This window comes from Oryzias latipes, chromosome 13, assembly GCF_002234675.1.
Source record: "Oryzias latipes chromosome 13, ASM223467v1".
In the NCBI taxonomy this organism is placed as follows: Eukaryota; Metazoa; Chordata; class Actinopteri; order Beloniformes; family Adrianichthyidae; genus Oryzias; species Oryzias latipes.
In genome coordinates this window covers 14,916,115-14,938,758 of record NC_019871.2, presented here as the reverse complement: position 1 = coordinate 14,938,758, position 22,644 = coordinate 14,916,115, and the positions used below count along the sequence as shown (strand labels likewise).

Below are 22,644 nucleotides of genomic sequence, written 5' to 3'. Positions count from 1 at the left end.
CAACTCCCAATGTTAAAGTGCCTAGGATAGCACAAGTGTTACAAGAAAAATGTCACACAGATTTAAATCAAGTATTTATTTTTTATTTTGTCAACTTTATACTTGTGAATTTACAATAGCAAAAGTACAAACATCTCCTTGTAAAATCTCATAAATTCACGATTTCATTCTCATAAAAAGTTGCCGTTTTTTTCTTGTAGTAAGACAAGTTTATTCTCATATATTTCCTCTTTTCCCCTTTCATGGTGGTCCCAAAACTCTGTTGTACAAAAGTGCAACTGTCTATTGTGTGTGCATTATTTTGGCTTCATTGCTTTATCAATAAAGTTGAGCCATTTAGATGTCAATAAAAATTTTTTGAGGAAACAGATCTGGTCTGAGTAAATGAGTAGAATATAAAGGCTGGTAACTGACCCCCACATTATTAACACGTCTGTAATTTACCTGAACATGCCCGTTTTTCATCTGGATTCAGGTCATCAGCACTGGAGTCGACAGGGTTCTGCTCGATGCAGCCATTAGGTCTGTGATATTAGAAAATACACCTGAACTGCTCACCATTAGCTTTTTACCAGTTTCAAAATGGGACACTCTGAGCTTTCTCAAAAATGGTCATTTTGAAGGTTATTGTGTTTTTGTGACAGCATAAAAGAAAATGAGAAATGAAGAACCTATTTTTTAAAAATTGTATGCAAAAGACAAAAATGTGCCAAATAACATGAAAGTAGTTTCTACCAGTCAGAAAAAATGCACAATGTTCAGCTTCTTTCATTTGATACTCTAATGTATCAATATTTTTCTTTTTATTGCAGTATTTTAAGTTAATGTCCCAGGTCGCTCAGTATGTTTGCGGTTTCACTTTTGTATTTAGGGATATTAGCAAATATGTTTACATCTTGCCAGCTAAATGGTCATCTGTATAATACAGAAGTCAAGATGTTCACTCTTTCCTTTATTCAGAGGTAACACAGGATATTTTTGAATGTCTTTACTAGTTAATTTCATGTACATTATTTAAATCATTTGAACTATTGCAAAGGTTTAAATTAACAGAAGTCTTTAGAGATTGCCATGGGTTTGCAATTTGCATTTACAGTGGACAAAATGGATAACAAATCCAATTAAAATTAAACCAGTTTATCTTATTTATGTGCCAATGATTTATAAATGTGAAAATAAAATAATATTAAATGGTTTTTGGTGTATTCATTCTCAAATGTTTACTTATTAATCAATGTATTTTGGGGATTTTATAACTAATGTGTTGTTACAATTTGAAAGCTAAATCCACTATCTCTGAGGGAAAAAAATGTTTGTTTTTATAAATTACCATGTTGCAGGAGTCTAACTTAAAGAAATCCTTTTAGAAATCCACATGTAAAAAGCTGACAATTTAAATTTGACCACAGTCTTCCGAAAAACCCTCTTTTTCTCAGGCATTTAAGAACAGATGGGTTTTCCATGTAATGCGAACATTTAAGCCTAAGAGGCTAAGCGGTATAAATCTTTTTTTGCAATCATCTGCAAAGGAAGCCTGGCCTGTCTTCCTACAGGCACAAGAAAAAGAAAGTTTAACTTAATTTTCCCCTTAGAATTAGAAAAAAAAAAGTTTTAGCTTGTGTGGCATATGTTCTACAATTCTTTAATTCTTATTACCTTTTGTCTGGTTACCAATGCCCTTTCCTGCGTGTCAGTCAGCAAATATGACATCTTAATCAAATGTAATAAAAGATGCAACTTTCCAGATCAGCCAAATGATAATTTGTCCTAACCTCAGACATTATTTATTAAAGGGCCTCAAACTTTTTTTACTTATAAGTGTACTATAATGTTACTTCCTCACAAATAACAATCCCAAAGCTGTATTTTCATCCATTCACACATTTCTGAGTATTCCTCTAAAAACCTGCGCTCTGAGCACCAGCCCCTCCCAATCCATTAAAACGAGTGGGTTCTCACATTGTCACATAGATGAAAAACAGCCCCTTCCAGGAAGAGTCTGTGCTGCCAGCACCACCCCCAGGTTGACACAGCTAGACGTGATGGGCTAAAACACTTTTTTTTTAATGCACAATACACACATGCACCTTTGCAAACGTTTGGATGTTGTTGGTTTTTCTGGGAGAAACACAGACACTCTGCTGGGACCGGCTCTGGAGTAAGGAGCCACAAAGCTGCTGGAGACGGCAACCTTTTCCTTGTCTGTCTCCAGCATTTAGCTGTCTTTGCACCTCTGCAAGGTCACAGCAACTCTGTTAGAGTTTAGGGTTTGAAAAAGATTTTTTCCCCGCAAGTAAGTTCCTAACAAAAAATTGTTTGTTTAAAAAAAACGATATCAGTTTCATCATTGCCAATTGACAATTTCGGAATGACTCAACATGTAACAGAGCCCACACACGACAGGGGGAATATTCTTGATTTATTGATTTCCAAAGGTCTGAACATCAGTAAGGTTACTGTATGTGACTTAGGTCTGTCTGATCACTGCTGTGTTTCCTGCGAGAGCATTATTCCAGTATACACAAATGTTTTAAGGGAGGAGATCACAAAACGGTATACAACTGAAAATACTAGTGAGATGTTCAATCAGATGTTCTCCCTGACTCCTCCCCTCTCAGGGAATTCAGTCAACGAACTTGTGAACAGCTTTAATTCCAACATGTCAAATATCATGGATAATATTGCTCCTAGTAAAGTGAAGGTGATCTCTGGTAGGAAAAAATCTCCATGGAGAAATTCCATTGTTGTAAACAATGGAAAAAGAGAATGTAGGAAATTTGAACGCAAATGGAGAAAATTTAAACTACAGGTAGATTATGACATTTATAAAGAGAAACTTCACTTCTATAATTTACAACTGTGCAATACAAGAAAGTCCTCTTTTTCTGAAATTATTACCAAAAACTCCCATAATGCTCGGGTCCTATTTAATATAGTCGACAGGTTGACAAAACCCCCTGTGACAGTGGCACCAGAATTTTACTCCATCAAAGGCTGTAATGACTTTGCCAAATTCTTCAGGGACAAAATCATAAAACACTAGACAAACAATAGTTTCATCAACTACAAGCTCAAGATATGAACCCTATCCACTAGAAACCAGTATTAATCCAATGGCTCAGTTTCAACCCATAAACAGCAAAGCACTGCTGGACATTCTATCGCAACTGAACTCCTCCTCTTGCAGTCTGGATATTCTACCCACTAGCTTTTTCAAAAAAGTCTCAAAGACATTGGAACCAGACCTGCTCCAGACTATCAACTTGTCGTTAACATCTGGCGTTTTCCCAGATCCACTAAAAACAGCTGTAATTAAACCTCTTCTAAAAAAGGACAGTCTAGACAAAACTCAAATGAACAACTATAGACCGATATCAAACCTGCCATTTTTAAGCAAAATCATTGAAAAAGCTGTTTTCCATCAGCTAAATGAATTCCTAATAAAAAATAACTGCTATGATGCCTTCCAGTCAGGCTTCAGACAGAATCACAGCACTGAAACGGCCCTGATCAAAGTGATTAATGACATACGTTTGAATACAGACAGTGGGAATATGTCAGTGCTAGTTCTACTGGATCTCAGTACTGCGTTTGATACAGTCGATCATGCAATACTACCCAGACGACTGGAAGGCTGGGTGGGTCTCACTGGGCCAGTATTAAACTGGTTCAAAACGTACTTAGAAAACAGGAAATATTTTGTGTCCATTGGTAACTTTACTTCTGAGCCAATAGAAATCACATGTGGAGTACCCCAAGGCTCCATCCTAGGACCACTTCTATTTAACATCTACATGCTCCCACTGGCCCAAGTGATAAAGAAAAACAACATTAGCTATCATAGTTATCCAGATGATACACAGATATATATTAGACTGACACCGGGCGACCGAGGCCGTGTACAAGCTCTTGGTAAATGCATTGAGGACATTAATGACTGGATGTGCCATAATTTACTACAGCTAAACAAAAACAAAACTGAGGTTATTGTCTTTGGGGCTAAAGAAAAAAGGTTGGACGTCATTATAGAGCTTCAATCCATTCAACTAAAAACTACCAACCAGGCCAAAAACTTGGGTGTATTGATAGACACAGACCTAAATTTTGATAAACACATCAAGGCAGTTACAAAATCAGCCTATTATCATCTCAAAAATATCTCAAGGATTAAAGATCTGATGTCTAAGCAGGACCTGGAGAAACAAGTGCATGCTTTCATCTTTAGTCGACTTGATTACTGTAACAGTGTGTTTAGAGGACTACCAAAAAAATCCATCAGGAAACTGCAGCTTATTCAGAACTCTGCTGCCCGGGTCCTCACAAGGACCAAGAAAGTGGACCTCATTAGTCCAGTTCTGAGGTCTTTGCACTGGCTACCTGTCTGTCAGAGGAGAGACTTTAAAGTTCTGTTACTGGTTTATAAAGCTTTGAATGGTTTAGCACCAAAATACATGGCTGACCTCCTGACCCAGTACGTACCAGCCAGACCTCTCCGCTCTTCTGGATCCGGTCTTTTATCAGTCCCCAGAGCCAGAACTAAGCATGGAGAAGCTGCATTCACTTTCTATGCTTCAGATCTGGAATAGACTTCCAGAAAACATCAGATCTGCTGAAACACTTAGTGTCTTTTAGTGTCCACACTGTTTATCTATGCTTGTTTTAAATTCAAATCTTGTTTACTATCTTTTAATTTTGTTTTAATGATCACATTTTTACAATTTGTTTTTAATCGTTCTTTTAATTTTTTATGTAAAGCACTTTGAATTGTCTCTGTACAGGAAATGTGCTATATAAATAAACTTGCCTTGCCTTGCCTTGCCTAGGTTGGCGTCATGAAATGGCGGCTTTCACCCACAAGGAGTGAAAAGGCGGTGCCTCAGAGATCAGGATGTCTTACTTTCCGGGTATGAACATCAGCTGCAAAAATAACTAAAATGTCATTAAAGAATTGTTCTTTAGAGTGTCAATGGTAATGTATTATCATATACATGGATTTAGTTTACTCTGAAAGGCTTAAGAAAAGCATGATATTGGCCCTTAAAAACTTTGAACATATTGCTTAAATGTTCATTTAAAACAAGAAAGAAAAATAAGACGAAAGGCTACAAAGGAATGTTATGAGTGAAGTGATAAAGTCTGACTAAACATCAATTTTTCATATTACCATCTTGGGAATAACCTCCAAAAAAAGTTATTTAAGAATGTCATACCTAAATCATGCTGTTTTTAGCCACAAGCTTAAAAGACAAAACATCTTTTAGCATCACTTTGCTGGTGTCCTCGTGTGTCAAACGCTGTCACGCTTAGCTTCAATATAATAAACACTTCTACCAACAGCCAAGTCAAATTACACATAAAATGTGTTTTGTTTTATTTTGTTTTTGTTACCTGGTCAGACGAATTTTTCTAATGAAAAGTGATGCTTTTTTGTAACTTATTTATCCCGTTAGGCAAAGAGTCAACAATCATGTAAATAATTAAAAATGTCTTGCTATGAAGAGATACTCAAACCCAATCCAGCGCCACTACACAGTGAGCAGTAAAGCTATGGGGGTTGAAAACTAGTAATTTTAAACAGGATTTGTCTTTTTTTTATATCACCATAGCCTACTGGATGGAAAACATCACCTGCTTTGAACTGCAGTTGGGTTTGAAATGCTAAAATGGTCTAAAAAAATAATGATGATCCCAGCTTATCTAAAAGGATTTGCTACTTGATAGATGAAGCCAGGTGTTGTTTAATTAACCAAATCAATTTAACTGGACTTACAGATACTGCCAAAATCAATGTTTTCTAAGCTGCTGAAATCTGAATTTTTACCTGATGTACAGATGGTGTACAGTACCTGACATTTCCCCATGTGTCACCATACATTGCCAAGAATCTGAAGGCTTACAGCCTGGGCGATGTTTTAATTTGCATTTCGTTTTGCTCCTAGCATGCCAGAGCTCTCATGATCTCACCTGTACGTCATCTGGGAGAAAACTGATGGTACAAGATCTGATGAGACGGAATTGTCACTCTTGCAGCCCGAAATAAAGAAGTGAAATATCAGCTTGTCAAGAGTGTGTCCTTGCTTAATAAACTGGCATGTTTTATCTAAGTGTCTGCTGCAGGAAAATTTAGTCAAAAAATCCAAAAGAAAACTAAAATGATATGAGAGCCATGAGAAACCACCTGATATATTTTGCAATTAAGCTTGTTTTAAACTTTTGATTTTGAATATCAAGAGAAAAAGGAAATACAATTAACAAGAGAGAGAACTGCAACAAAAAAAGGTAAGATATTATAATGTACTTGTTCAAATCCTTCACTCTAATATGCTGTAAACTTGAAAAGTAAATGACCAAAGATACTGCTGGTCCCCTCTAGATGTTTTTAAGTAATCATGGATTTGTCATTGTGATAGAGAAGCATATAAATTGCTTTCTGCTGGTAGCTCCTTTGTAAGCGTCACAATTATGAGTCTGAGATCCAAAAGGAACAAGCAAGAATTGCTTATCTAGACAGTGCATTTATACCAACCCTGCATGAGTCTGAGATCCAAAAGGAACAAGCAAGAATTGCTTTTCCAGACAGTGCATTTATACCAACCCTGCATTACAAGGCTATCAATAAAACCATACTGATTTTCCAAGTGGCCACTCTGGCTGTATGCCGTGCTGCCAGTAAATGGATCTGTAATGCGGTGGGCCTAATGCTTTCAGTTTTTTTTTTTTTTTACCTGACCATCATATCCTCTACAAACATGAGTCTTAAAAAAACAACACTTATTTACAAAAAAAGAAAAAAAATAAGTGAACATTAATGACGTATAAAAAAGTGGAATAGTTTTAATCAATATTCATTCAAAAGCTATTATATATATATATTGTTTCTTTTTTTTTTTTTTTTGTCACACAAACCGTACTAGAAATATTTATTCCAATCCTTAATATTACATAGGGATGGTTGCTGGTTGACGAATTTAAGGTTTCCCTGTTTGTTTACGAGTACAGACTGTGCATTTTTACTAAATCCCTTGGAAAGTTTCTATATTTCTTGTCCCCCAATCTTGTTTTCTTTGAGGTTTAGACTATCAAGTGTTTAACTATAGAGTACCAGAACAATTATTTAATCACCTTCTGACTCGAGACTAACAAGTCATTCACATCTAGATACAATTTATATAATTTTTCATTGTAGAAGTTTGTTGGGGCTGCTTGTTGGAAGAATTTTGTTATAAGGTCTTTTGAAAAATGTTGTACCCTTTATAAAAATATCACGTTAAGGAAAAAATAGTTTAAAATAATTGTTGGTGCCTCGATTCTATTGATCTAAACTAAATGGATCAGTGAGAAAACTTGTAATAGATGCTTTGAAAATAGAGCCAAGAATGTCCATTTTCAACGGTTTGGACATGTTTAGAGCAGAAGCAGTGAATATGTTGATCTGGAACCCTGGAGGAAGTCCTAATCTCTGTGAGGAGGTTCAGTAGTGTAGTGTAGGGGGACTTTGATGGTAGTTGGTGTTAGTGAGGAGGATGAAGTGGACAGGTTTGGATGGAGGTGGATAATTTGCTGTGGCGATCCCTGAAGGGAGCAGATGGGAGCTAAAGAAGTAGAAAGTCACAATTTGCATTCCTCCCATCACCAACAAACAGCAGCACCTGTGTGTTAAATCTCAATCTATTAGTGTCAATTTTCTGTCTGTCTCCACCTAAATTCTGTTACTACTCATAATATCATATTGTTAATCAGCTCCAGATTGTGAACTAGTTGTTTTAGCCTGGATGCAGCTGCATGCCGCTCTGTCTCCAGCATTGTCCCAATTGTGGCATGATATGAATGGTTGTGCAAAACATGCATTCAGTCCTCTGCGTGATACTAGCAACTAGGTCTGTCACTTTTAACATGTTAACACAAAGGTTTTTAAACACTGTTTAAGCATTGCACATTAAAAAAAATGAATGTTTGTCCGTCCCAAACCCAAAAAAAAAAAAAGCAGCACAAGCGCTTTAGCTGCCCTGTGTATAACTGCGGTCCATCCCTCCTGTTCAGCGCCAACATGAACGACGATTCAAGCAATTTGCAGAATATGCAAGAAAGTTTCTTAGTGCACCATCTTCATCAGTACTGAACAAGCATCGTCAGGAAGGTCTCTGCAATTTACAAGCCCAAGAGAAGCCATTTAGTTGGAGAACACGCAGAACAACTTTTTGAACAATCTTGAGCTATTTACCAGTCACTTTTTTCACAAATTGTATTGAACTTTGTTTTATTTAATGGTAAAAATTCAGATAGCTATTTATTTACCTTTTAAGATATGCTACTACTGTGCCAAGGAACTTTTTGTTTTAATGTATCACAAAGATGGGTAATTTCGTTTGTGTTGATGTTTTTTTCTTTATTCACTATGAACAATTTCAGGGAACTGTTTCTTTGACTTAAAATATGTATAATATGTGCTGCTGATCTTGCTAATCCCTGCATTTAGGAGCTATTAACTTGTTTTTTAAATTAAAAAAAAGTTACCGTACTTATTAGTGTTTGTATTATTCTAAATTTTGTTGTCAATATTACTGTTACTGCAAATGAATATCTGCTCCAAATATAACTTATTGGCCTTTTTAACTACTAGTTATCAGCATCGGCCCCTAAAAGAAACAAAAAACATTTTGGCTGATCTCTAGTCAAGAATCTATTGTTGACACAAAGCCTAAAACAGGCGACGGTTAAATGCATAGTGACAGCAATAGGGAGGTATACAGCCAAAACCACTGACCTCTCACTCTGCTTTGTCCACCTTAAAATTGCAAACCCATTAAAAATAGCTTCCAGTCCTTGCACTGAAAAAAATATAAAAAAAATTTTCTTAATATGTGTTTTGGTGCTTCCTGTAAAGTTGTATGCTGTTTGAGTTTCATTTCCTTTATTAAATTTTTTTCTTGTTCTCTCTATTGAGCTTTGTTTTGTTTTTAGGTTACATTTCCTTTCTTAGCTTTTTGTTTATGCTGTCTTGTTCAGACCAGGTTTAATTTTTTTTATCCTGACATATGCTTTCTTCTAAGTTAATTATTTTCAGTCTACTGAAGTCAAATGCTTTAGTTATTCAAGGTAAATTACCCTTGTTGTTACCCTTTGCTGATCGTGCTTCAGGTTTTGAAATGCCTGTTTGGGTGTTTGCTATTTTTAATTAATGTCTTAATCTTTTAATTTTAATTTAGAGTCATCAACCCTCTGTTTTTCCTGCAATTGGCTCCTTTGCAAGTCAAAATTTCTGATATAAAATGAGTGCTCTCCTTACTCCAAATTTTTGTTTGTTTGCATTTTTTTTAAATCTTCACAGAGACAGTGAACCAAATGATTCTAAAACAGGAATATTAGTGACAGATGTCAACAGATGACAACATCTAATTGTAGATTAATTGTTTGGATTTTTAAAACTTAAATATTTGGAAAACAGAACATTTCTGTGAGCACAAGGTTTAACATTGAATAGATTTCATTTGAATCTTGTCGTCTCAGAAATTATTCCCCCCATTCCACCCCACCCCAAAAAGAGGAAAAAAAGTTACTCATTGCTGGCTCTCAAAATAAAATTTAAAAAAGAGGAACTTTTTCTATTTTCAGATGTTTATTTTCGCCAGTTCTCCAATGAACAGCTACACTTGGCATCTGTAAGTTTAGAGACCTGGCTGGACTTCTGAATCGCCACACATCTTTTTTGTTGGTATCTCTCTGTGAATGACAGTAAACACATATTGGTCACTAAAATAGTTGAAATTAAATATATTAATATTTTGAGGTGTTCTGTTTCCTTTTTTGTTTTTTGAAAATGATTTTATAGATTGATATAGAGGACTTAAATACATTTATATGTCCCTATAATTAATTTTGGTAAGCTGCTATGGTCAAACTATTTACAGTTTTTAGTAGAGGAATCATCCTTTATGTCCAAACATGTTTTATTTGCATTTTTGTTATTTTGTGAACAATAATTCATCAACAATGTCTAATTTTCACTGATTAATTTTTTAAGTAAGTTTTTTGAAAAATTGCTTTTTTCAGTGAGTCGTTTAAGGAACTATTGCACAAGAGTACCAAATAAGTATGCTTTTGCGTTTCCAATACCACAATACAAGGTAACACATGGTCACTACCATGTTTTTCTTTCCAGCTGTTCTGGTATTCTGGACATTCTGTCATTTCTGTTTTGACGTGTTTTTATTTATTTATTTTATTTTACTTTTTTCGGGGTTAAAGCTATATTTTTGGTTAACCTTTGTTAAACCATTTTTTCGTGAACCATAATAACCAGGGGGAAAAAAAAAACAAGAAGAGCAAATTCAATCAAGAAACCTTAATAGAAGCAGGCTTGCCTTGAAGCTCAGACAAGTTTCATTTATCCAGCCTCAAAAATAGTCAGAGACATGTCAAAGCAGCTAAACAAGACTTCATGGAAACCTCAGTTTAACAGAAATTTTACACGCGCTTTTGTTGTATTTTCTGCTTATGTGAATCACCTACGAATGTTTTCTTTCCTGAAAAGTTTTACTATAACTGTAACTTTACCAGGTTATTCCTTCTCAATATGTGACAGTGTAATACTCTCTCAAATAGAATTTTCAAGTAATAAACAAACAAAAAAATAACATCAAGAGTTCTTTTTTTTTTTTTAATCGCTGACAACTAAGTCAGAACTGGTTAGGAGCATGTTATTTTGGAGTTCCTTACCCTTGTTTTTGTGACTTGTTTATTTGTTTTATGACCTACATACACCCAAAACTTTACTTACTCCTTTGGAAAGCCATAAAAGCTCTAATATTGGTTAAAAAAATCTTGAACAACTTCTTCTTAACTTAAATACTTTGAGCAATGTGCTTTATGTTGAACAAAATGTTTCAGAATGCCCCAAAATATGGAACAGCTGGAACAAAACCAAACTAATAATTGAAACTAATTTAAGTATGAAACAATACTTTGTGCAATGCTAATAGAAGACTGAATTTTTGTATAAGCTTTATTTTGGTAAAGGAGCTTTTTTACGCAAGACTGGATCCTCAGAGGAAGGCTTGCAAAATCTGTTTTTAAAAACCTTTGTTTCGTCAGAACAGTAAACCAAATGAAAATCTAGTGGAGAGCATTAAACGTTTAAACAAAATTTTGCGAAGCATATAAGCGTTATCATAAATATTGTTGATTATGGTTGTAATTTGTAAAAGACTTCTAAACCCCCATCACATTTCAATTCAATACCATTCAATTCAATTCAATTTTATTTATAAAGCCCAGTATTACAACAATAGTCATCTCAATGGGGTTCAAACCGGTAGTTGTGTAATAAATATGAATCATAAAGAACATGAAGTCACATAATTTAATGGGTATTGGCTAAACTAAACTAAACAGACTAAACTAAACTGGGCTTTCCTGCCGTTAGACTTTCCTACACATTAAGGAAAACTTCTGTAAATGAATTTGCGTCAACATCTCCTCTTGAGGTTAACACCTTACTAACTTGTGCACTTTCATTTCCACAGAACACACGCACACACAATTTGAAAATGAGATTTTTAATGTCAATAAGACTTCCCTGGTTGAATAAAGGTAAATAAATAAATAAACATAAAGCTGTTTTTGTGGAGTCCAGCAGATCGGATCCACATATGCTTTCAGTGTCGTAGTATATACATCAAACATACAGTAGCTAATTGTTTTTTGCAGTATGTAACCACTTACATTTTATGACCTCAGTTTGCAGTTTGCAGTTTTTTTAACAGAAATAATTATTTCAGACACATTTAGTTATCATCTAACAACAAAAAAAATCTAGAAAATGCACACACATCTAGAAAAAAAGCTTGCCTTTTTATTTTAGAATAAAATTGACATGTTTCTCTCACATCAAGGCAAATGATGCATTCACTCTGAATGCATCAGGTCTTTTAAATTTAGTACAGGCTGTGTTGTGATAGATAACACACTCATACCAACCAACAGACTAAATTCTAAGTAGAATTGTTCATCTTTGACTTTTTCCAACAGAGCTAAAGTAGCTGCAACTGGAAAAGCCACAGTATAGTAGAACCACAAGTTGACAATTCAGTTATCTATTTGGAAGATGCATGCTATTTTAGCCATAAGCCACTGTCTTGCTTAATGTGCAAGACAAGAAAGAGAATGTACCAGTGAGGACACCAAAACGCTACCAAGGATTTGACCTGTTTCAGTGTAAATTTGTTCACAAAATGTTTTGGTCACAGTCTCCATCAACGACATATTTTCCTTGACGGAAAGCAAAACAGTTCTTGTAGTTCTTGTAGGATAAAAAATTCAACATAACACTATTTTTAAATAAAAACATGACAAAAATACACAGCAACTTTTTACAATCAAAGGTGGGAAGAAGTACAAATACTGTAGATCCATTCAGACCAAAGTCTTGCACAGTGTGGCTTACACTTGGTTACCTAGGTTACCTGGGAAAATGCTGTAAACAGATTTCCTGTGTACGTTTTTGAAGGTTTGAAGGAAATGTCTACTCCGGGGAGAGATAGAAAAGTTGACATGGGGAGACACATCAAACATAATGCGACCAAAAACAAGAGGTTGTATCACTGAGTGGAGCAACCATTAATGTTAAAAATACAACACATTTGAAACAACATTTGCAAGCTGTTCAATCCGACATCAACATTCATTTCTTGTTTGTTTTAAATGCATAATAGATTTTTATTTTATTTTATTTATATACAGTATTTTGTTAGTATATTATAAATAAATTTATTAAACTTACAATTATTATTAATCAGTAAGCTTAATTTTACAAGGTGTGACACATGATAGCAGTACAGCAAGATTTTAAGTATATAAAAATAGTATGAATACCAAGTATTGTGTTTAGATTCAATCTTTGATTTTAAACCAATGATTTGATTACTTATTAATATTTATCACATAAAGATTTTTAAATAATCATATATGTCTATAAATTTACATCAAGTACATTTCTAAGCTTTAATTAACCTAAAACAGAAAGTACCTGTTTTTATACACCATTTTATACACCATATAAACTATAGTACCAAACTGTACTGTAGTTTGGATAGCTTTGGTTTCTGCACAACTCAAACTAAACTAAAAGACTAAAACTAGGTCAATATGACTAAAATATAGTTAAAAAGAAATAGCTATAAAGAATACGAATAAAATTAGGTTAAATTCTGCTGTCATAAATGAACACTGACCTGTTTAGATTCCACTGATAATGGGATGCCTACCATTTTACAGCTTGAAGGATAATTCTATAGTTAAAACTCAAGAATAAACAACTGTTTCTGAATTGTTAATATACCTACATCTCTACAAATAAATATATTTTTAAAAATTCACATGCAGATTTATGCAGTTAATGGTTTAAATAAGATTACTACTGTTTTCTTTTAATGGAGTCAAACCACCTTCTTCTGGAGTCGACTTTTGTTTCACTTTCAGACACAGTCTCATTTTATCTCTAACCCCATTGCTGACCAGGACATACAGCACAGGGTCCACTACACAGTTTAGACTGGACAGCGCCAGTGTGCAGGAGAAGGCGAAGTGCATGTCCTGTTCAAACTTGCAATAACTTCCTTCCGGTGAATGATCATCAGCTCTGAAGTACACAACTGAGCGTATCAACAACATGATGTGATAGGGAGCAAAGCATACAGAGAAGATACCAATCACACCATAAGAGAGCAGTCGAACTTTCCTCTTAGCTTGAGGATTAAGGCCAGGGCTTTTATCTACGGTGGCCAGAATCTTCCAGTAGCTTACAGTTAACACCCCCAAAGGCAACAGGAAGCCAATGGCCACTCTGGCCATGTTGAAAATGGCTACGTAGTACGTCATGGGGTAGGTCTCGTAACAACGATCGCGGTTGTTTTCATCATCATGTGCATCTTTGAGATTGTCATTGATCAGAATAACAATGTGCAACACCACCACTAAAATGTAAATGACAGCACTCTGGACCCAGGCATAGCGAGATGTCCGGTGTATCTTGAAGTGTAGAGGATAACACACCAAGAGGCTGCGATCCACAGAGATACAGCAGAGCAGGTAGATGCTGATATACATGTTGGAGTAGTAGAAGAAGCCAGCTACACTACAGGTTTCAGGGGGCAGTGTCCAGTTGTGGTCATTAAGGTAATAGTTGATCCAAAGTGGCAAGGTGATAATGTAAAACAAATCTGAAATGGACAGACTGAGAAGGAAGATTCCCAGAACACTGTCTTGCTTTACTTGATGCCAAACAGGGCATAATGTCAGCAAGTTGAAAAGCAGACCGAAGATAAAGGCCAGGATGTAAACGGACATCAAAAGGTCACTGATGGGACTATCTCCAATTTCAACACAAGAGATGTTTGAGGAGGAGTTTGCTGCTGAATCCATTTGTTTGACTGTGTGATTCACAATCTCTTCCGTTCTCTGTCACAGTCCTGGAAGCAATTTAAACTGTGGGGGAAAAAAATTAAAAAGCATGAATTTTTTGGGACATTACAAGTAATTGCAGTTTTAAATTGAAGAAAAATGTTTGACATAAACCAACTGGGCTTTAACCTAATCATAAATTTAAAAGCAATCCAGACTGACTAAAAATACAATGTTTGGAAGGAGTTAGATAATAGCATTTGTAATTAACAAAGCTGGGTTTAATGTTTTTGTCCTGCAGTGCTTTTAGACAATCTCTTTCGTAAACTCATCCATTATAAATAAACTAATTTACTTTTTTGAACATCTTACCACCCCACACAAGTTGTTTATTAGATGACCAATTACCATATGTTGTAGATGTATACTGGACATCTCAGACAACTCTAGTTTACTCTATTAGACGTCTACCAATAGTGTTTTGAAAGATGTCTACATATAGATATTTTAAACATTCACTAGTTAAAAAAATAAATACTACAATTTGGTAAGCATTTATTCATCTTCAGAACCCACTAAATCCCTTTTGGGGTCACAGGGTTGCTGGTTCCTATCCAGTTACTGTGACCCCCGAATACATTTAAAAAAAACACAGGCAAATAAACCCTATATACACTGGATACTGTCGTTGTGACTGTTGTCGATGCAAATTTAAATTCATGGCATCCTGAACCCTTCATATGCTTCATCTTATGATGTGCTTCAATGAACCTTGACTTCCTGATGGTTTGAGGATAGAAGGCAACTTTACCTGTTGAAAATATTCTCTTTTAAACTATACTGCTCTAAATTTTCATCCCTGCTTCTGCTTTTCCAGAGTCTAGAAATACATCCAGCTACTGCAAATGTTTTTAAATACTTAGGTTAAAACAAGTGTATCACCTTTTTTTTCTTAAAGAAAATGAATGCACTCTCATTCTACTTTATTAAATTCCTTCTTCTGGATTTCTTGAATGAACAGATGTTGCCTCCTTTGGAACCGAAAACGATGGTGGTTTTCATCGTGTCCTGGCACATGATGTCTGCGGTGTAGCAGATATACAATATTATTGAGATGTTATTGTTGTTTTATTGAAGGTCCAAACAATTTTTATTGACTTTTTTTCCATACAGCGTTTTGGGCCTCTGGTATTTTTAAAAAACAAAGTTGGACTAGACAGGCTGCAAAATGTTCTGAATGTCAATAGAATACAGCAAATAAAAGTCCTTATTCTAGATTTTCTGGATGTCTTGTAAATCGATTCACCCTTTTTCATCGAAACACAGAAGTATTTTTTTTCTTCTTTTGTGTTCAATTAATAATACTAATGGATTTGATTTATCTGCGCTTTTCCAGACGCTCAAATCGCTTACATTGTGTCCATTATTCATTCACGCCTCATGTATATGTGGTGATGGCAGATTGTTAGGCTGCGTACTGTATCTCTGACGTTCTTCGATTTTTGTTCATATTGCGCTCCATCTCTTCATCTTTCCTGGCCTCTGTTGTAGTCTCATGAAGGATCTAATTAAATTAACATCAGGAAAATTTGATACAGACATTCCATTTAGAGACGGACTGTCTTCAGCGAATGAAAACAACAGAGCAATGCATCCATGAAGCCATGAGTGTGGTGAGTATGCGTAGATTGGGGTTATATTAATTTTGATTTAACATAGCTTAAAGGTATCGCTAAAAACTAAAGAGGTAGCAAAGTTGGACATTTTTAGCGAAAGCCGCACCTTTTTTCCAAAGCCCCTTGCAGACTGTTGTAATCAGTCTGCATGTTATGACTAACTGCTGGTTGGTAATTCCCTGGTATTAATAGTAATACATCTGCTTGCAGGGAACTTGTATCCACATGCTTTTTGCCATATCCAACAAACTGTTCTTCATTATTTTAATCAATAGCACATAACACTTCAATTCACAATCCATCCTAAAACAGGACATATCATAATACTCTAATGTATGTCTCTACATACAAAAAACAACAAACTATCCTGCTGTCTGTTCATCTGGAAGTCTTTAAAGAGGCCAAGCTTCTCGATTTTCTCGAGAGATTGGAATGTGCTGCATACCAAAGTGTGCACAGAATGATTTAATGCTTAATTTATCATTCTCTGGCCCACCTCCCTAAAACAAAAGTCAACTTTTTCTCTAAACATTTAGCTCCAGCAGGAAACCATTCAAAACTACACAACTGAAGGTACTGTTGCCCATAAAGTTAGAATAACTTATCATTAACTCCTCCCAGTTAATTAAGGATGTCATGAAAACTCAAATTCAACTCAACAGTGTGAATAAAAGACGTCTTAAATGTTTGATCTTTTAATTGACATTAACTTTGTTTTTACTTTAACTTACTCTAAACTAGTCTTACCTGCTTTTCTTTACAAGAGCTTCATATACATTCCACAGCCACTTCAGGTACAGTCCAGACTTGAAAAAACGGTGCAGCAAGGAAAAGAAAACCTATAGTAGAACTAACTTTAAGCCAAACCAAAATGATTTCAAATGATCCTCCCTGCTGAAATCCAGTCTGGTAATTATCATCCAGTTGAGTAGCTGCAGTCTTAATTGCTTGATTATTTTTTTCTCCCTGTCTGTCTGATAGATCGACTTCTACTCAGCTGCTGACACTGCTGTACTGTCAGTAGGAACTGTGCCGAGGGATGAGAGAAATAGTTAAATGGGGTAGACGTGTACAGTGGGAGGTGGTTTCGTCTTGCACATGTGCATAACAGGAAGTGCAAACGAGAGGGAGTTACCACATCAGTAATTTAGGCCAGCATGTTAGTGCTTCTGGGAAATGGCAAAACCTTGCAATAGAAAAACTAGCTGTGGTTGAGTGGTCGTGTCATTGGAACTTCCAAGTTTTACTTGTTTACGTGTGGGAGTGAAACCATTTCTGAAATCAAATCAAATCCATGACTTAAGCAGTGTGGTTTATCACACAGCAAAACAAAAGCACAACAAGTGAGGAGGGGAGATAAAGTTACCTCACAAGCTGAGATCTCTGAGGGCTGAGGCATGAACCTTGTTCCCTGTGTCTGTCAGATCAGCCACAAACATACACTCATAGCAGTTTCCAAGGCTCATTTTGTTTATGAAATGAGTCTGTAAAAAAAGTCTGCAACCAGTCTGAGAAAGGTAAACACACATGTGGGAAAGAATGGAGCGAGAGTATGCACTCTTATTCTGTTGGACTGAAGGTATGCACCTTCAGTCCAACAGAAAAAAAGAGGGAGAGGAACACCAAGGAATTTTCTCTTTCTCCCGCCCTTTCTCTTTCCTTTTCTTATTTTGACTGGACAGTAAAAAGAAACTTAAGACATTAGAATCTACAGCATTTACAGACTAAAAACAGTTTACAGTAACTGATCTCTCTGATCAACAGATTTAATTCTAAATATAAATAACATTAGGGGCTTTTGATAATGGTTATACAGTACACGTAAATGTTTTCATAATATTCTGTTTGGTATTTACCTTGATTTTACCAAATCATTTACCTTGATTTGGTAAAACCAAAAAAAGATGTATTTGCATTCTCAGTTCAAGGTTGTTGTTTTTTTTAGTTATTTATTTTGATGTCAAACATTTCTAAAGAACAATAAGCCTGATTTAGTTTTGTTTCCACAAAAATGCTTGTTTTTGATTTATTTCAATTTCACAACCAAGAAAAAGAGAAAAAAACTGCAGAAAAAAAATGCAAAAAAATCTATGTATGCCGAAAGTTAAATTTTATAACTGTTCACAGTTACAATAGTACTGCAAGTCAGCCCCCCCTTTTCAGTGTTCAATGTACGGAAACGCATTCTAAAAAAGGAAAGCATGCAACTGCCTTGTTGTTGACCACACATGCATTTGAACCTCTGAAAAGCTGAACTCATTTAGTACTTGGTCTCTTGCTTGAAAGGCAGTGTCAAGGTGTACGTACAGAGACACAAAGCAGGGAGGTGACAGTAACTGTCATTTTGGTACCCTGCTATGCAGTCTTTTCATAAACCTTTGGGTCTCTCATGCAGTTTCAAGTGTTGAAGATGATTTCCGTGTTGTAACTGAAATCATGTATAAGCAACAAAAAAAAAGCATTCATTTGATACATCAAAAGACTTTCAAAAAAAATTCAAATTTTACCAAGTGTACAAGCTAAAAAAAAGAAAAAGTTAACCTAGACAAACTCTGTCATAAACAGTTGTCATATAATGTCATGACTGAGAGCAGAGATGACCTTTTGTGCCGGCCACACTTTTCAGCTTTTACAGTGCGCTGCACAGAGGGTGTCCATTATATTTAGCATCTTATGCAACATTCTTGTGTGCGTCACTTGACAAGACAGATATGTGCTATTTGAATGTCCTCACCAACTCTACAACACCTGATGTACACCTTAGCCCTAAGCTATTTGCCTAATTATAAACCAACATTTAGAAATATGTTGCTCATAAGAAGAGCTTTGAATATACCTCAGGACTGAACTGGTTTAGTGTTTTGAACTTACTGTCGAGCTGTTCATTTACTTTTAAGAAGCGCTCATAAACCAATATGGCAAAACAAATTCAAAAAATGTGAAACATCAATGTCTGTTTTTAAATGAATTGTGTAACAGGAGTTTTTTCAAGTTCCAAGATAATTTTTTTCTTTACTGCTGAAAAGCTTTCCTATGGGCCTAAATGATGAAAGAAGAAGTGAGACATCCGTAAGTAAGTGAGATTAGTTTGGGAAGTTAATTATACCAAAGCTGCTAAGTTGTTTTCTGAAGTCTGACTCACACATTTTGTGGACATCCTGCAAAAAAACAAAACAAAAAAAACTGTGAACAGAACAGTTTCATATGCAGTCACTCATTGCTAACAATGTCTGCTGGGGATTGTAGCTGAGACAGAGGTCATGACCAGCCTAAATCACTGATTTAAACTTATAAAACACACAGACACACACACAAAGTGTGAATGATAAAGAGTCCTAAAGGGCTAAACAAACACGTGACAACATTTTTCTTTTCCATTAAGCTTATTTACATGTTTGCATTTATAATTATCTAAGTCAGTGAGTTGTGTGGAGTCGTTCATTCGTTCGTTCCCTGTTCATTTTTTGCAAATGTTTTTCAGCACAATTTTGCATGATTTTGTTTTTAACAGCGCATTGTGTTCTGCAGCCTGATTGGCTGTTGATCTAGTCAATCAATCTCTACCATGCTTTTTCTTCTGTACAGGGATTCTGACAGCTTGAAAAAGTTACATATTCATCACGATCAGATCTTTGTTTTCAATCTATAATACTGGGCTTTTTTTTCTATGAAGGTTTGAACTTTGAGTTTGAAAAAGAGAGAAAAGTGTGAAAATGTTCACGTCTGTCTGAGATAAGTGTATAAAGTGTGTATTGAGGAGTTTTACTGCCTAAAACATCTGTAATCCTACTTTACAGATGTCACCCGATTGCTGGTTATTTATGGAATGTATCCCCCACAGTAAAAGGAGGAACATCGTAGTGGCTTACAGCTTGTCACCCTTATCACTGCTGGGCAATTCTGAAAACAAGCTGTCATTTTCACCATGCATACACCCCCTTGGTGAAGGGAACACCCCCACCTCTAGGGTGGTCAGGCTGTGGTCTGATAAGTGCAGTGATGCTCTGAAAGACTGTTAGAGTGTATTGGTGAAGAAGACATTGATGCCATCAACCAGTGCATAAAAGATTACATCAACTTCTGTGGGGAGAACTCTGTACCAATCGAGAAATTGGTACTTGGGACTTCTTCAAAAACAAGCCACAGGTTACAACAGAACTGAAGGTCCTGCTAAATGAAAAGAAAAGAGCCTTCAGATCCATTTACAGAGAGTAGTTTAGAAGGGTGCAAACAATCTTAAATTTAAAACCCAAAAATACAAACGCGTTTCAGGATGAAGATGGAGAAACAGCTTCAGGAGAGCAATGTCCCAGAAGTCTGGAGATACAGAAAGAAAATCTCTAGCCGTTTGACGACCAGAGGGGAACAACGGACTCTGCTGACCAGATGTGGGCAAACAACTTGAAACTGTTTTTAACAGATCTGACTCTGAATCAGTAGTTAGCCCACACATGCCCAATGAAACATCAGCCCTCTTCCTTTACTGCTGTACCATTGCTGCCAGTGCTTTCACCAGCTTCTTCCCCCAACTCAGCTCGACTCAACCTCTGCCTCACATCGGATCAGGTGAGCTGTCAACTCAAGAAGACCAAGACCGGTGTTACAGAGCACAAGTCTGTCACTATGTCAGAGTTAAACAAAGTTTTTGACAGCATTAGTGGGTGTACAATCTGCTCAGCTGTGAAGTTCTGACCAATTTGTTTTTGTCACTTAATTTTTGTTGTTTCTAGTGTTTTTGTTTACTTCCTGGTTCCTTAGGAGCACTTCTTAAACCCAGGAAGTCCAGTGCACCCACCTATTGTTTTGGCTTGCTTTAACAGGCCTGTTTTAAAATCAAAATGTTTTCTTTTTTTGTGTGTTTTTCTTGTGAAATTGCTGTTAATTGGGAGAAATATTTTGTTTAATTTGTTGAATTAGTTACAAGTAAAACATTTGAGCAGTCCAGGTCCAGCGGTTTTTGAACGGGACCTGGGCTGAGGTGGACTCAGTGTGTAAAATGCGATACAAATCAGAAACTGTGTTTATTGTGTTCTTTACTATCTAAATTATAGTTTAATCCAGGTTTAAGCAGTTTAGGTCCTGTGGTTTTTGAACAGGTGATCGTAGTGCGAAAAATGCAGCTGAATGTTCTTTTAGTGCCCTCGCGAATCGGAAGCTGTGAATCGGAAGCCAACTTCAGCGTCGTTTGCACTTTGACAGTCCCTTGGCCTCCGTCTCGCTGCTGTAGTGTCTACAGTGTCATTAAAAGGCAGGAAAAAACTATCTTTTTTCTTTAGAAATGCATTTGTGTCCACTCTCTGTGTTAATACAAAAGGATTGAGATACCTGCTGTCACATTTGAATGTTTATCAAAAGAGTTATTGAAGCAGGAATCTGTGAAGATCTTTCTAACTTTACCAAGTCGTCTGAGTGCTGCACTCTGATTGGTTGACTCACCCCTCCTCTAACCCTCCTTCCTCCCTAATTCCATTATCGGACACAGATAAGTTTTGACTTCTGAAGTTTTTCGCAAGGAATGTGTCAGAAGTCAGAGCGCAGTTGTAGCGCACTTGTGATTTGCGCCAGCAGATTCACGCACATACAGAAGCACATGTGAGCAGTTGTAATGACAGATTTGACGTTGTAACTCTAAATGAACGCAAACAAAAGGGAATTTGTCAGTTCACAGCAGAAATTGTTTACACACAGATGCAGATTTTTGGTGCACAAGTTTTCCCATTCTGTTTTACAAGTTTTCACATGAAATTTACAAGCTCGTTCATTTAGACACATTTTTAGCTTCAACACAGAACTTTCTAAATGTATATTTTTGTGTTAAGAATAAATGCACTTGCATATGTATGTGTGACCTAATGTTCAACGGCTTATAATTATGGTCAAAGGGTCATTTATTACAAGCCTTTATGCCTCTTTTTTTCCATAAATTCAGGACAATTTTTAAACAGAGAGGTGAAGACAAAAGAATATGCTCTGCTAGAGCTCGACAGCCTGATCAAAGCATCATCTTGTGCATAAACTGTTGCATCATCAGCATATGAATGCTTTCTGCCTGTTTCAAGTAATTTATTCAAATAGAAATGGAACAAGAGTAACAAAGCAAAAACTGTGGAACCAACATCTATTTCAGCTATATCTAAATGTGAGGACTGATGCTCCTTAGTTAGGATTCCTTTTGTATGCTTTACTTTCCCTTTAGGGCAGTGGATGAGTGGCTCAGGGTCCCAGTGAAATGATCTTTTTGGGTTCTGAGACTATTTGCTTACGTCAGATTTCAAAGGGTACGGTTGTTCAAAATCTTTATTTATAGTCTCACAGCATCGTTTCACCTTTGACCTTTTAGTTAGTGCCACACTTAAATGATGCCACAAATTAAATGGTAGTTTGTTAAACACATAATGATTTTATAAGACTTGGAATAGGTAAAAAAGGAATACAATAATATTATTCAGAAGCTCTTTTCCAACTTAAAAAATGTGTCAAGTGTTAAAGTTAACACACATGCAATTAGTTGGTGCATTACCATTAAACAAATATGTAGGTTCTGCAATCATTGCACCAGATAAAACAGCAC

At 35.9% G+C, this 22,644-nt stretch overlaps 1 protein-coding gene across 1 annotated transcript; it reads right to left on the bottom strand.

Annotated features, from left to right (window-relative positions):
- Positions 1-11,539: 11,539 nt before the first annotated feature.
- LOC101161496 (G-protein coupled receptor 4) lies at positions 11,540-17,132 on the bottom strand. Its single transcript, XM_011482556.3, has 2 exons — positions 16,821-17,132; positions 11,540-14,481 (listed from the first exon to the last, which is right to left on the bottom strand). The coding sequence occupies exon 2, from the start codon at positions 14,416-14,418 to the stop codon at positions 13,399-13,401; it is 1,020 nt and encodes a 339-aa protein (XP_011480858.1). The 5' UTR covers positions 14,419-14,481; positions 16,821-17,132; the 3' UTR covers positions 11,540-13,398.
- Between the last annotated feature and the right edge of the window lie 5,512 nt (positions 17,133-22,644).

Bases quoted from the DNA above. Each gene is read 5' to 3' on its own strand.
- LOC101161496 (XM_011482556.3), bottom strand. From the start codon at position 14,418: ATGGATTCAGCAGCAAACTCCTCCTCAAACATCTCTTGTGTTGAAATT.